At 35.3% G+C, this 16,574-nt stretch overlaps 1 protein-coding gene across 1 annotated transcript; it reads right to left on the bottom strand.

Moving 5' to 3' along the window:
- Positions 1-236: 236 nt before the first annotated feature.
- On the bottom strand, positions 237-16,426 carry LOC112051815 (HEAT repeat-containing protein 6). The gene is made up of 16 exons (XM_024090612.2): positions 16,111-16,426; positions 15,248-15,496; positions 13,899-14,159; positions 13,391-13,594; positions 12,784-13,068; positions 11,478-11,689; positions 10,837-11,066; positions 9,582-9,910; positions 8,828-9,035; positions 8,250-8,413; positions 7,715-7,837; positions 6,584-6,708; positions 4,543-4,630; positions 3,490-3,714; positions 2,430-2,645; positions 237-1,418 (listed from the first exon to the last, which is right to left on the bottom strand). The coding sequence occupies exons 1-16, from the start codon at positions 16,255-16,257 to the stop codon at positions 1,161-1,163; spliced, it is 3,324 nt and encodes a 1,107-aa protein (XP_023946380.1). The 5' UTR covers positions 16,258-16,426; the 3' UTR covers positions 237-1,160.
- Positions 16,427-16,574: the final 148 nt, after the last annotated feature.

Below are 16,574 nucleotides of genomic sequence, written 5' to 3'. Positions count from 1 at the left end.
TTCATTGTTAGATAGCCCATTTCTCGAGGAAGGCTATAGGCTATATATTATTCCCGTATTCCTACGCGAATGGGAACCACGCAGGTGAAACCGCGCGGCGTCAGCTAATCTAAAAATAAAATTATTATCGGTCGTAATGATCGCCATATTGCAACGTAACGGCTTGGCCGATTTTGGTGAATTTTTATGTAGGTATATTCGGTAAATTCGAGAATAGGAAATAAAATAAACATAAATATAAAATATAAAAATATCTTTATTCGTGAGATTAAATACCTGTACATAATATGGAAAGAAATATAAATTAAATTAACACTATGTAGTCTTACGCGTATATATTAGTAGCACTTCATTTGTTTTCGAACTGTTATTATTACTATTAGAGGTGGTGGTTCGATCCCCGCCCTGTAAGTCTATTGTCGTAACCACTCCTAATACAGTCTTTCCCGACTAGTTGGAGGGGAATGGGAATATTGGTCATATTTAAAACATAATGGCAAATATTTTTTAAAAAGAAAAAAAAACTTATCTTGATCAAATATTGGATAGAAGCAGGCGTTACTTTGCGGAAGTTCATCATGATTATATAATGATTTATTTATTTTGCTATCATCCGCGAAAATTCGGCGAACCCATGCGACAACGTCACCCAGGTCCGACAAAATACTCTCTACGTACGTTTCACCCCGAAACCGGAGCATCCTCAGGAGATGTTGACTCTACAACGTGCAATTGCAAAGTCTTTGCAATTGCACGTTGTAGAGTAAGGAATACAAATAATAATATCTCGCCTTATTTTAATCACTTGCATATTCTCTATTGCATTCATTGACCTCTTATAATAAAAGGACGCACAATCATGTGGAAAATGTCACTTAAAAACTGGCCAGTTTTGCTTTGGCAGTTTTAGAATTATTGGTAAAGAATATACCTTTATATATATTCCAATATTCCAATATTCAATGAAATCCCAAATTCAGAGCAAATTCAACCTTAAGGATTGAGTTTAAGGTTGAATTAGCAAACGCGACTACTTGAATTGAGTGCCAAGAAGTTGTGTTTGGCACTCATTGAGTGGGTTCGTTTTTTGGTCGCAACTTTTTAACAGGAGATCGATGATTGCATCCAACATAATGCCTAATCTCGCCTTTATGTTCACATCATACATCCCATATGAATATTTCTTGAAGCATTCCCAAAGATTGCGACTGCGTATCGTTTTCAGGTGTTAAATCTACTGTAATGTATTTCGCAGCTTGTAATATTTTCATACAGGAAGCGTTTTCAGGAGGCAGCTTGTGGTACGACTGGGTGTAAAGAGCCTTGGCGCAGTCAAAGTGGAAAATCAACGGGTCCAATATGTCCGGTAAATCCGAAGCCTTCAATAGACAGCATAGATGAGCCAGTGTCACGCATAACTGAAAACAGATTTCTTGTTTTAATTGTCAATTTAGCGTTTAACTGATTACTTGACTTTCATTTACATGAACAATAAAAATGGTTTTATTTTCTGCATTTTTCGGAATGACACTGTAAGGGCGTCTCGTGTGAAACTCAGAATACCGCTTAGAAGAAGATTGGGCTGCGGTTATTATTCCTGTCGCCCCCTTAATTCTGTGGTTAGAATCCGTGTTTAGTTGACATATGCAACCGGTGTTGAGTTGAGCCAACAACAAAAGTCGTATATATGTATCGTGACGAGAAAGGCATATTTCCGACGAAAAGCGGCGTAATAGAAAATATCGATCTCTCATCGCAAAAGAATTATATTTTCGATTTTGCCGATATTGGTCGACAATACGTCCCTTTTGTCACAAGATAACTCACAGATCCTCAAACGCACGCAACGCAAGCTGCCTTTATACTTTCAGATATAACTTTGAAGTAATATACCTGTTAAAAAACATAGTCCTTCTATTTGTACTCGTTGAAGTCGTCAATGTTGACACCGGTCTCCATGGCGACCATGATACTACGTTATAGTGGCACGTATTGCTCACCATAATGCGTACGCAACGCAATTGTTGGGTTTATACGCACTTTAAGATATTGGCTGAAACAATTTACCTGTTCAATAAGATTGTCCTTATGTTTGTACTCGTTGAAGTCATCAAAGTTGGCGGTGGTCTCAATGACTCCGCGCGCCAGTGGCACGTACTGCTCGCCATAATGCGTGCGATGTTCCAGCGCAAGCAACGCAACTGTTGCGTTTATACCTACTCACTTTGAGATATTGACTTGAACCACTTTCCTGTTCAATAAGATTGTCCTTATGTTTGTACTCGTTGAAGTCGTCCAAGTTGGCGGCGGTCTCAACGACTCCGCGCCAGTGGCACGTACTGCTCGCCATATTGCGTGCGATGTCCCAGCGCAAGCAACGCAACTGTTGCGTTTATACGCACTTTAAGACATTGGCTTAAACAACTTACCTGTTCGATAAGATTGTCCTTATGTTTGTACTCGTTAAAGTCGTCAACGTTAGCGGCGGTCTCCATGGCGGCCATGACTCCGCGCCACAGCGGAACGTACTGGTCACCATACTGTGTACGATGTTCCGGCGCACGCAACGCAACTGTTGCGTTTATACGCACTTTGAGGTTCTTGCAGTCCTGAGCTAATGTACATAGACTAGAAAAAACTTTGCCCTGTAACAAATCATTATGTAGTAAAGATAAATATTTACATAAATTAAGGAAATTTAAATCAATTAGGGAAAACAAATTAAGGGAGCTACCACACGACGTCTAGGTTGTTGCATTGGCTTAGAAATTAATTTATTAAGATTTATCCCCTTAATTATTACCCCAAATAATTTATTAAATTCAGAAACTTCTTTAAAGTATTTTTTAACTCAATCAATTGCCTCCATTAATTTTCTTTTTACAATTATTTTAAAATTATTTTTAATAAAAAACTTTTTTTTAGATAATTTTATTTCTATTCTAATTAATTTTTCTCTATTAATAAAAATAGGATCATAGGATCAACCCCTTTTCATTTTTGATTCCCTAATATCGTTGAAGGTCTTTCATGATTAAATTGTTTTATTTTAATAACTTGACAAAAAATTAAGCGTGCTCAAAATATTCGGCACACTCCCCCTATATTTTCAAAAACTAAATTTCTGTTTTTGAAATAATTATTTTTTATCGTCCATTATATATTGCAGACATTATTACCGCCAACCAGTATTATATCAGCGTGGTAACCTAAGCTCATAAACCCTTATTAGTGCCCGCGCAGACAGAATGAGCTAGGACTTCTGCGTTACGCAGTAACGCCTATTGGCTGATGTCACCTGTAACATCACTATAAGCCAATAAGCCCGCCCGAGGTGGGTCTAAGATCCGAATCATCCTCTCTAATTTGGTAGAAAAGAGGTCTGTGCCTTGTAGAAGGCCATTAAATCTTTATTGCCCAAATCAAACAAAGGCAGGAAACATAACGTCTTGAGGCATTCAGTTTTATTGAATAGTGATCATTATTTACCTGCCACCCAGTTAAGCACGTGAACAAATGATCATTCTTCATTGCATTGCCAAGGGCATAGCAAGCATTCCATCGGACCTTCATATTGGTGACTCTAGAAGCGCAATCCAAAAGCTTCCCTATGGCCACCTCACATAAGGACTTCAATTGCGTGTGCCGTTGTAGATTCTCGCTCTTTATGATCCGCAAAAGGTTTCCAAGGCCACGTGTTGCACTCATTTTAACCTAAAATATAAAACTTATTATAAAATGTCAAATGAGTAAGTATGAGTGAAATTAAAGGAATTCCTTTTATATCCCCAAGGGTGTAGACAACAATTGCTTTTAAAAGTCAGTAAATATAGATGTATTATTATTATAACAAAGTTAGGTTCATCACAACGAAACGGTTTTAGATGAATTCTGGCACAAAAGTAGATTCCAGTCTCCAATAGCACATATATACTATTTATCCCGATGTTTATTTTTCACCAATACGATATAAATATGTAAAAAATGGCATCATAACAAATAATTTATCTCCAAGACTAGCGGAAAATATTCATTAGGTCAACAGATAATATAATTATCGCCGTCAAAATAAATTGGTACATAACAAGACCAAAATAAACAAGTTTACTGAAAAATGCGACGTTGTCTAAATATGTTTTGTACCAACAGATTAATCAATAATAGGCAGATAGTGTGTATGGAACACGACGGTGTTGTAGCCGCTCCAAATACAAAATTCAAAAACAAATACATTTTCAAATCAGTACGACACAAAGCGCATCAGTCACTTTCAATATTATTAAAGTATGGTGTATTTTTAAATATTTTAAAAACTATTCACAAAAACTAAAGAAATAAGACTGAGTATTTTATATTGGTAATAGTTATTGATTATTAAATTAATTTACGTAGTTGTTGATAGTGCTAAATTTTTAAATACAAATTATGAAAAAAGTTTGTACATGCGGATGACGCGTGACGTTATTTTTTTAATGGTTTCACCGGCTTCATAACGCTGCTTATAAAGACTCATTCTGTATGATCTTTATTCTGTGTCTGTACCTTATCATTGTCGTTGGCGCATTGTATGCTGACCTCTAGCAGACGCAGTAGTAGGTCATCATCAAGATCATCGATCTCCGGTTCCTTCCTGTAAAATGTCAATGTGTAAAATACCCCGTTTAAACAATAACAAGATCATCTCAAAGACTTATCGGGACCTTCGTAACTTGATTAATGTTAACAATCTATACTAACATTATAAAACGGAAGAGCTTGTTTAGATGTCTTTACACGCTTATCTCTCGATCTACCAGTCGGATTGTAAAGTCTGCAGATAATAAGAGACCTTTGAGAAGTGGCATAACAGGTTATTTTAAAGAGGGAGAGTGAAAGAATAGGAGGAGCAACTTTGTATGAAACACTTATTTAAAAAACGAAGGTTAAAGGTTTGCTAAGCTAACAAAGATATGGGCTTCGGCTTGTTTGTTATATAAAGGTAAAGGGTCCTACTCCCATGAGGCCTATAATGCGCATCACGGCATATCTCGAGACGAGATAAAGAAAGTAGTTCTATCACACCATCATAGGCCTTATCATAGGTCATCAGACACTATTTTTTTTTTATTACTGTCTAATAATTTTATCTATGAACCTTTGTTTACTTGGCTTGAAGTTCTTAACGTCGAAAATGTATAGCGGCAGTATATTAGCATAGGGTACATTTCTTTTTAATATTGAATTGTTTTACTATTTAGAGATCTCAATAAATATAAAGCCTCAATAGCTCAACGGTAAGAGCGGTCGGACTCATGGTGGTTCGATCCCCGCCCTGTAAATCTATTGTCGTACCCACTCCTAATACAGTCTTTCCCGACTAGTTGGAGGGGAATGGGAATATTGGTCATATTTAAAAGATAAGGCAAATATTCTTTTTTTTTTAAATAAAAGCTAATCAGCTACACGTTCAATAATGCCATAGTGCCCAATGTGCCCAAAATTAGCCTTAAAATAAGAGATTTTAAGGTTTAAGCCTTATGTGCCTGTAATTTCACACCGAAACCATATTTTAGATCGAAACATAACTACACTCGTAGATACTGCTTGGGTGCAGAATTATGCAAGGCAGTACTACTTTATCGGTCGAGCTGAGTCACAAAAAGCCTTCTACTTAAAACTCCTTTCACAGTTTAACATATTTTTTATACAGTAAATTAAAGAACATAACACAGATTGTTGACATCAATATATTTTGTCGAAGATAAAAAAAACGAAATCTAATGCGTCAATTGCACACGTCATCAATTAAAGAAGAGGACCGTCAAAACATTTATATTTAGCTGTTTAATAGCTAAACAAACCATCAATAAATAGCCTCTAGAATGTACCACATAAATGGAAAAGACCAAAGTCCGTTCCAGAGATACGACACCACTTATTGGCATTATCAATCCATTAAGGAGTACTCGTATGACGTAAAAACACACCCACGTAATTGTAAATTAATCAATCTAGGTGACTCCGTAACTTTCCTGACCTTGGGGATATTTATCGAGAAATAGAAAGGAAAGTTTTACGAACCTGTAGATAAAAGTTTGACGGCCTCCATGGCGCTGTGGTATGTGCTGTGGTTTTCAAGACGGAGATCCTGGGTTCGCTTCCCGGCTGGGCCGATTGGGGTTTTGTTCGGCTTCGGTCGTGGCTACTTACCACCCTACCGGCAAAGGCGTACCGCCAAGCGACTTAGCGTTCTGGCACGATGTTTTACGAACTTTTGATCCGTAGGAGAACCAAATTCAGCGACATAGATAGCTCAACGAGTCGCGCAGCTGAAGTGGCAATAGGCGGGGCACATTGGGGTAGCTGATGGACGTTGGGGTCCCAAGGTGCTGGAATGGCGACCCCGCACTAAAAGAGCAATGTTGGTCGACCCCTCATCTGGTAGACTGACGACAAGCGAGTCGCAGGGATTGCATCATGCAATGCTGGATGGAAGCAGCTCAGGATCGTACAGTGGACGCCCATGGGCTGATATGACGATGATGATGAATGTTATTGTCGTAGTGAGAGATTAGTTAATATGAATGTGTATACAAACCCTTACATGTTTAACACCAGTGCGTCGCTCAGGTTGCCAAGCGCCCACGCCGCTTTAGTCCGCACCACTAAGGTCGTCTCTGCTAACGCGCGAAGTATATTTTCCCCACAATCGCTTACGAAGCAAATGTCCTACAAAAAGGAGTTTAAAATTTACAAAAAAAAACTAATGAAATATACCTAATGTTCGTATAAGAACAGAAATAAATCGTGTCATATAAAAACCAAACTTAAAGTAGATTGTTCTAGTCACACCTAAATAATAATAATTTTAGTTAACTTGTTCTTAAATTTAAGACAATTTGATTAATGTAATTAATATCTTTTGAATAACATTTTATAAAAAAAAAAAAATTCATAATTTTATAAATAAATTGGGTAAAAATGCATGTAAACGAAATGCGTATGTCGAGATGGATGTGTGGTAAAATAAGGAATGAGTATATAAGAGGAAGTCTAAAAGTGGCGCCAGTGACAAAAATTGAGAAAAGCTTAGCTTGTTATTGGCATGTATTGTGAGGGATGAAAGTCATATTACTAGAAAAATGTTGAAAGTGGAAGGACACAATAGGAGAGGAAGCCAAAGAAGAGATGGTTGGAGTGTGTTAAAGAGGACTTGTGTGTAAAGGGGGTGGATGAAATTTGCAAGTTGAAGGACACAATAGGAGAGGAAGCCAAAGAAGAGATGGTTGGAGTGTATAAAAGAGGACTTGTGTGTAAAGGCAGTGGATGAAGAGTTGACGAGAATTGAAATGGAGAAGATTTGACATATTTTGCCGACTCTTTTTAAGTGGGATAAGGGAAACGAAATGACATGCGTTTTCTACCATCATTTTAATTTTTTTTGTTGACAAACATTCCACATTGAGCTTGGCTTTAATATAGTTACCTCTTGACATGCGTTTTCTACCATCATTTATCATTTGTTTGTTGACAAACATTCCACATTGAGCTTGGCTTTAATATAGTTACCTCTTGACATGCGTTTTCTACCGTCATTTATCATTTGTTTGTTGACAAACATTCCACATTGAGCTTGGCCTTAATATAGTTACCTCTTGACATGCGTTTTCTACCATCATTTATAATTTGTTTGTTGATAAACATTCCACATTGAGCATGGCTTTAGTATAGTTACCTCTCTGAGTGTACGGTACATAACGGCCATAGCAAGCGCTCTCACTGCCGCCGCTCGCACTGTGGCCTCTTCGTCACTGCAAGATCCTATCAGCAATGTACAACATAGCATCTGCATTCGACCCTGTACATAAAAAACTTGTATGAATGATATGTGCCTTTAGTGGTATTCAAACTTGTCAAAAAAATAAAATAAAATAAAGAGTGGCGCGCAAAAAGTTCTTAATTAGGGCAGATAAGGTTTTTATACCTGGGTCATAAGTCAAGGCGAAGCATTAACCGGATCGGCTAGTTATGTGTATTTCTAAAGTGTGCACGATTTGGCTAACTTCTTCAAAAACTAAATTATTTTTCTATCTCCCGAAATTAGCTATATACAGATACATTTTGTGGGAACAAATCTTGAAACGGATTTTCTTCCGCCTCCTAACAAATTAGCTTGTTTCCATCTTAGATTGCATCGTCACTTACCATCAGGTGAGACTGTAGTCAAGGCATAACATGTAAAGAATAAAAATTAAAAAAAAAAATCTTACCGGTAACTCTTTGAAAGATTTCTCGCCAATGTTGGCAATACAATCGCATACAACAGCCTTGGCTGGAACATTTTCGTGATTTTGCAGTACTGTGGACAGAGGAGATAGCAGCTTCTCCCACATATATACACATTGGTTCAGGGGTAACGGTTTGTCTTGTTGTTCTATAAATATAAAATACTATTTTATTATACTATGAAAGTATAGTGAAACATGCGGGGCTAAACCCATTAAAAACTCGGTATCTATTTAGGGACCTTGCGACTCGTGCCCTAAAAAAACACGTATATAAAATGGGTCTTTTTAGCCTCTTGTATAACAATCTACTATTTAACTTAGTTAGAAATAAAAGTATAAATTAATCATATCTACCTGAACTTGGACCTTAACCTGAAGTAAAATGGTTTTATGTTAATTCTATTAAGGTGAATATCACCACAAATAGATGAACCTTACGTTACAAAACTGTTTGTTTTCTTGTAAAGAAATTTTAAAGTGAATTGTATTTTAAATTATAGATGCCGCTAACCAAAAACTAAAAGTAGCAATGGGGAAGCAAAAATAATTGAATACATTACCCAACTTCTGTATAGCGTCGCCAATGATGCTTATAGTTCTAGCAGATTGTAACACGACGTCTTGATGTTCGTGTTGTAACATTTCACTCAGAACGTCCGCCAGTAACATTGTGTGACATTGTAACATCTCTGACAGATGGTGAAATGCTATCGCTGATAACACTTGAAGTGATTCCAGAATTATTGGAATAGCAGACGGCTTACATCTCTGGAAAATTAAATAATTTATTATTATTATAGCTTTATAAATTATTTAATTTCAAGGCCCAAAACCCGCGGTGACGCCGCTGAGGCCCCATTTCCTTATTGTGTAAGGAGCCTGCGGCACTTACACAAAGAAACACCCTATCGCGCAGGCTATAGGACACTTTTTCGAGCGTCGCAAAAATTAAATCAGAAGGGAGTAAAAAAGGGTTTGATATTAGTATGGAAAGTCCTTGAGTTTTAAAGATTCAATTGTAAAAATTGGTATGTGCACTGCCAGAAAAATACTAAAAATAATGTCATTCAAAATCTACCCCTAACGGGTTAAAAAGGGGATGATTTTTATTTTAATATAAATTGTTCATGTCTTGAGTTATAGTTTTGAAAAATGATTATTGGATTATTATTTATTGTATAAAACATGCGAAGATATAAATAGAAGGAGGTGAAATAGGATTTGAAAGTTTACATTGCTATCCATGCAGACGAAGTTGCGGGCGTCCGCTAGGAATATCTAAGTTTGTACATCAATAATTTTATTGCTACTTACAATTCTTTCATTGTCCTTGAACAACCATCCCATATTCTTAAAACAAATATCTAAAATCCAACTTTTAAAGTAAAACGTCTTCATATCTTTTTCTTTCTTTACATCACTGACTTCAGATTCAACAGCAACAAACATTTCATCATCAGAATATCCCTCTTCGAAATCATCACATTCATCATTTAAAGGGACAGTTTCTTTGTTTGATTGCTCATTTTGATTTCTGTAAGGCACTGTGTCTTTTTCCATTGCTTTCAATATTTCTTCTATTTTTGGGTCCACTGATAGAACACATCCTATAGTTATTAAGGCACCAACTTGTAATGAAAAATCTGCAATTAATAATACTTTTCATTAATATATGATATTAATATTAATATAAAGTAAAATATTACAATATATTACAGTAATATTTTTTTTTATTACCATTAAAGCAGCATTTGATAGCATACAACAGTCTAAAATACAACTAAAAATTTAAATTCTAAAATACAACAAAGTCGCAGATCATTTGACAAAAAATGTAGACATTCTCATCTACAATTAACATTCGCACCATACCTTGGTGCAATCTAACACGATTGTAACTACTTAGCCAGTAACGAAAAAAGTTTTCAAGTAAATGATGGAGGTTTTTTGAGAGGAACAACTTTCTCATTTGTACTTTAGTTGTAAAAAAAATTTTACACACTAAATGCTGAAAAACCACATTTAAAGCAACTTCAGCGCCACCTACCTTCCGTATTTAAAGTAGTACGATAGTACCGCATTAAATGTAGATGAGAATGTTCTCTATATTTGTCAAATTAACTTTAATGTAAAACTCATAGTTTAGGAGAAAAACGCAATCCAAAACTTTTTGAGTTTCTGAGCTATCCCAAGCGGCACGGTTTATGTACTCAAGTTAAGCTTGTTCTTTCTCCCTACCAATGGTTAAAAAATCTCGAGTCATGTAAGTCATGTAAGTCATATTTTCTAGATTTCCTGTACTATACGAGATGCCTATGTCTATGTTTGTCTATGTTTATATGACTTTTTTTACTAAGTATCTCTTTTTATTATCAAGCATTTACGCATGGCGGTAGCAACCCCTAAACTGAACTTTTAAAAAGTTGTACACCAAAGTTGCATACGCTCAGGCAAAGGAGAAGATGTAACGGAAAACTAGTTTTATTTAATGACTTTTTACTTAGTCATTTATTTATATTTAGTTCACTTAAATACTACTTTAACATTAACTAAGCACCTTCATTCATACCTCTATAAACCAAAAACTTTCTAGTCGACCTCACAAGCTCTCTAATCAATCCTTCTTGCATTTTATGATAAGGAGTCGCCTGCACCAAAGCGGCACAGCATTTGAGTGCGACTATTATCACCGCCTGGCTTCTCTCAGCATCCAGTATGCCGACTAGGATCTTGTGCATGCAAGTGATTATGTAGCCGAGGGATACAGAGAACGGAATAAATGATGTGTTTGACCTTTTGCTGAAACACATTTCAAAAGACAATTAATGATTTTCAAGGATGTCTACCTAAGTTATCTAGGTCAACGCAAAATCGAGAACTTTTTCTTGTCTTATGGTTATAGCCTAATATAGATCTTACGGCGATTAATTTTTTTAAAAACCGATTTACAAGATGCAAAGCACCAAAGATTGTAGATAGAAATTTTTCTGCATTTTAGATGAAATAAAGCCAAGCTTGTAGACTATATAATTCATGATAGATAACTATTGTTATGTACAATCCACATAAACATTTTAATTTTACTTATAAGTAACTAGAGAATCGTAGTATACTGTGACGTATTTGTTTCAGCCATTGAGTTTGCACTACTTATTAACACAAAACAGACGATTTTCATGGATTATCGTTTTGATGTTAATACAATCTTACCTACTTTCGGCCTGTGACAGGTACATTCTAGAGCCCGACAGCAAGGCTAAGATAACACTGAGCGCGCTGGCCCTGCTTCTGGCTATAGGGTCGGTGACGGCTGCAAACGCGAGGGTCTTCTTAGATTTATCGTCTAACAACCAATTGTCTACGTCTGGCGAATCCGGTAAAAGTGCCCACCAATAGCCAAAAATATCTTTCTTATCTTTCACCTAAAAGACAAAAAAACAATGGTTGTCTTAATAGATTAGCTTTTAAATACACAGGATCAGTTTGTTATTATTTTAAATAATATTAAAATAATAAAAGTTCATAGTTATAAATCCAAACATACCTAAGTTGTTGATTACCTAATTGATATTGTTATTATAAAACTCTGTAAACCTGTGCTATAGAGTATTAAGTCAAGACTCATTAAACACAATATGTTTAGATGACATGGTCTTATTTTCGCTATTTTCTGTACTCTTCTTTAAAAAAGGTGGTGAATTAAGTTAAAATAAGAACACTGAAAAGTTCAAATTATATGAGAAATGTCACTTTATAGTGGAATCTATAGAATTGAGAGGAGTAGCGGTGAGCAGGAACGACTTGCGATATAAGGCGCCGGTCGTACGGTCGGCTTTAGTGTGCACATGGCGTTCGAGCCGTCCACATTTCTTATTGTGTAATTATGTATGGGTTACTTGGGATAGGCGGGGAGAGTGACTTTAGTGGAAAAGGGGAGTGTTTGGTTTAACTGTCAAAGGCACTTGTTACCCTACACACAACGTTTACAAGTGCGAGACTCCAATGAAGGTCATTCTCTACAATTCTAGGGTCTTATTTCGGTTACAGTTTGTTAATTATTAAGTTGTCCTGACAAATGTCGGTGAACCATACCTTACCTTACCTTTGTTCGACATTGGTTTTCTTATTGTTTGTAAGCCACTGAGTCTGCTAAAAATATGTATATTATTTTTTTATGTTTTATGAACTTGTGCCTGACTACAATCATGCCTGATTGAAAGCAATGGTGAGGTCTAAGATGAAGTGCTTTTGCCTAGAAGATGCCTATTTACTCTTGCGTTGCAGGTGCTCAAAATGTACACGTCAAGAAACACAAGACGCATCCACATGACGCATGCAGATAGGGCATTCTACATCTTAGCAGTTCTTATTAGAAATACTGACGCAAAAAGTTTCGTGCGGATGGACTGGACGTCGACAACAATAGGATGCAATTTTTCACGGCGTCTCGTTGTTCTGTGGTAGAATGGAGATGGAGGAACTACATTAAATATAGAAAGATACTTTATTTACTCACCTTAAAGATTACCAGAAACAAATTTGCAGCACTCTGTCGTACTCTCGATCTCAGTGCTAAAAGTTTGCTTTCCCTCCCATTTTCTACATCTGACATGTCAGAGTCACTCGTAAGATTCCAACATGTTCTAGTCTTTTGGACGTCCAAGTAATTCTTACTAGCTGGCTTATACGCTGAATTGTTTTCAAAATTATCGACATCCTTCATCAAACTACGATCGGACACTGGTATCTCCTTTTTTAAGCTCTCTATTGCATTGTTCCTTTGCTTCCTGATTTTTTGTTTCTATAAATAATTATATTTTTAATACTTTTTATATATTTCATAAGAGTATTTTGTTAATGAATATAACTAAACTAAAAAAAATATTATAGCTAACATACTTAATTAAACTCTTCTAAATTTTCATATATTGTGTTTACTTTTAGACATTTTGTAGTTTGGAAATAATGCTTGTGACTGAGCTTGTCTGAGGAAGAACTACAATACTAATAAAAATAAAACTATATGAAGGATACAATTGCTGGTTTGAAAACATCATGTGAAATTGCAGACAAGGGCTAATTTGTCATAGAAAGAAAAAAATAAAGCTCAAAATAAAACCCACCTTGCCTCCTTTTGGATTTGGTTTAACAGGTGCTGCAGCAATGGACTGCTGAGCTGGCATTATCCTTTCAGGCTTATTACCCTGATTTGCAAGCCCATATAAAATGAAATACTGACATATTCCTATTACATCTGATATTGGTATGTCAATCTTTTGCTCATTGAAATAAATATGTGACAAAATTCTCAATGCTGATATTAAAATCTGGAAAAAATAATTACAACATGTTATGAAGGTAATTTTTATTGAAATGAATATTGAAAACTTTTATGATACTAATAGTAGGGGAGCCTGGGATGCTAAATTTGCAGTTACCAAAGCTTCTTGGGGACCTATTACATATTTTGGTAGATTTATATGTGTGGATGTGGGTTTGTTAATAAGAGTCACGTGGGTAGCCAGTGTATTTTTGATGTGATACAAAAATGCCTGCATGTGCCTAAAGTTATGTAATCTGCCTATCCCACACTACCAAACTTAAAATTGATAATGCAAGTAGAAAACATACCTTACAATATATTGATTCATCTTGAGATCTAGTACTGCCTATCATTAAAAAGTTGACTATAATTTGTGATACATGTTCTTTGACTTCAATGCTAACATCAGTTTGGCCATTCGACCTATTCTCGTCCATTGTTAGTAAACTTATTACACACTTGAGAGACATTAGACATATTTGCAGATCTTGGTTATTTGCACTTTTTGATTTGTCCCCACTTATCATTTTTGTGAGAATGCCTTGTCTCCCTATTAACTCATTTATAAACTGAAACACGAAAATTTATATCTGTGACACAATATAATGACTTTTGATTAATATTCACAAAATGTTATATCAGTTGGTTTTTTTTAAAGTTATCACTATCGACCCATTTTCGGCTCACTGCTGAGCTGGAGTCAGACAGTGGGGTTAGGCCAATAGTTCACCACGCTGGCCCAATGCGGATTAGGAGACTTCACAGACGCAGGTAATTAAGAAAATTCTCTGGTATGCAGGTTTCCTCATGATGTTTTTCTTCACCATTTGAGATACATGATATTTAATTTCTTAAAATGCACTAAGACTGGATTCAAACTCACACCCTCCGGAATCGGAGACAGAGATCACATCCACTGGGCTATCTCGGCTATCATTTTTTTAAAGTTAATGCTTCCCAAATTGCTAAATTTACTATTCATGGATCCTATGGATTTTTCGAGGATAAAATGTAACCTGCCATAATCCAGGGTATAATCTATCTCCATTTCACATTTTAGCCAAAAACATTTAGTAGATTTGCATCAAAGAGTAACAAACATCCATACATCAATCCAAAGAGACTTTCAGATTTGTAATATTACAGTATTATAGATTACGTTAGAACAGTATATTTTAGAACAATTACAAAAAAGATTATTTTATCTATAGGAAAGATTTGATTGTTTGTTTGTGTCTTTGTATGTATTGAATAGGCTCTAAAACTACTGAACTGAATAAAAAAAATTCTTTCCCTGTTGGGAAGCTACACTGTCCCTAAACCACCACTGTCACTGTTGCAATAGCATATGTCTAACTATTATAGTCATGACACAATAAGTATTCTTTTATTTTTAAAAAGTAATGGAAATGCTACCGTTAGAAAAGGCTCTTTATTTGTATCATGATATTATTTCTTATCAAAATAAATTACTTTAGATTCAAGACTGCTTCAAAACCTTTATTTAACTTTTTGAATTATTCAATTTATTTAACTTTTTAGGGTTGGGATAGGGTAGGGGTAGGGTAAAGGATTAAAAAGTGGTTGAAGTTTTTTTAATTATTAGTTTGATAATTAACTAATTTAATATATTTAATTAATAATTAAAGTAAAATACCTTCTGGCCACTATGGGGATTATTCTGTAGGATACATTGCATGTTGTGCAGGATGTCTAGTAAAATCATATCTGAACACTTCTTGACACAATCTATGTGCCATGCTACAACTTTACTTAAGTAATCACCATCAAAATGGATGTTTTGTTTGGTTATAATGCTATTTAGTAAATGGGAAGTCTTGGCTGCAATAAATTCATCGATTGGCTTGATATTAACACATAGAGATGTTATAAGAGCTGCAGCATCCTAAAACAAAAAAGATATTACTTAGAATTCAACTGCAATCTTATACTGCTAGCATGCTTTAAAGAGATGTTGTGACAAGGTACATATTATCAACCAATAGACACCAAATCGAAAATATTGCTCTCGAGTCTTGATCTGTGATGGTTTGATCTGAGTCCAGGTGAGTCGCAACCCGGCACCGGGTCACCAATAAAATACTGTGTTGCAGCATTATGGAGGCAATGCAGCAATTTTAAATAAGTACCTACTAATAAAGCAACTGAAGAAACTGAAGTTCATGTGGTCTCCCTTTGCTGTTGCTCTTTCAGTCACACATACACATAAATTGAACTATTATGAACTTTGCTAATTTGGTAGGGAAAGGTGAACATTGGTAATGTTTAAAAGATTTGGGAATTATTAATTATATTTAAAGATCACTTGGCATAATACCTTTCTGGGTCAATCTGGATACCAACCAAATCATAGTTATGATGGCTAATCTGTGTAATTGACACTTACACAAATATTTCTACGAAAAATATATGATATGCAATTCAGAAATTGTACTCTAACACATGTTAGAGTTTAATTACGGTTAAGGTTAGTCTTATAGGTAAACTATTGAAACTTGCCTGTTTTCCGACGAATAATTCAGCTTTATAGGGCTTAGCGTTTAGCTCATCAATCAAAGAGTTGATAGCCTCCTTATTGTAATCTTTTACGTACAAGTGGCTGCAAAGTTCCCCAGAAAGTACTGCAAATTGTTGTGAGATACTCATTTTAATTTCAGCACATAGATAAATGTTTAATGTAACTGACAACAAGAATTCTTTGCGTGAGCATCCCTTTTAATTATAGTTATAATAGTTTTATTAAATAAAAACATAAAATAATAACTCAATGAGTAACATATTTTCTTTTCGAGTTTAAAAAAAAACATTGTAATTATAAATGTCACTGTCAGATATTAACCGCTAACGTCATTGTCAATGTCAACTTCAAGTTTTGTGCTTTCGTCCATTAATTTGGTAGTAACAAGTTTTGTAATGATAATGAAAGTAGAGACTGAAATCGCCCGCCAATATAAAAATAAATC

The sequence above is a fragment of the Bicyclus anynana genome, chromosome 14 (genome assembly GCF_947172395.1).
Source record: "Bicyclus anynana chromosome 14, ilBicAnyn1.1, whole genome shotgun sequence".
Classification (NCBI taxonomy): domain Eukaryota; kingdom Metazoa; phylum Arthropoda; class Insecta; order Lepidoptera; family Nymphalidae; genus Bicyclus; species Bicyclus anynana.
This window is presented reverse-complemented; position numbering and strand designations above follow the sequence as displayed.

Excerpts from the sequence above, each read along its gene's own strand:
- LOC112051815 (XM_024090612.2), bottom strand. The coding sequence starts at position 16,257 with ATGAGTATCTCACAACAATTTGCAGTACTTTCTGGGGAACTTTGCAGC. Across the intron at positions 7,838-8,249 it reads AATCTTTCAAAGAGTTACCG|GGTCGAATGCAGATGCTATG; the intron begins GTAAGATTTTTT and ends TTTTATGTACAG. Across the intron at positions 1,419-2,429 it reads AGGACAATCTTATCGAACAG|TTATGCGTGACACTGGCTCA; the intron begins GTAAGTTGTTTA and ends ATCTGTTTTCAG.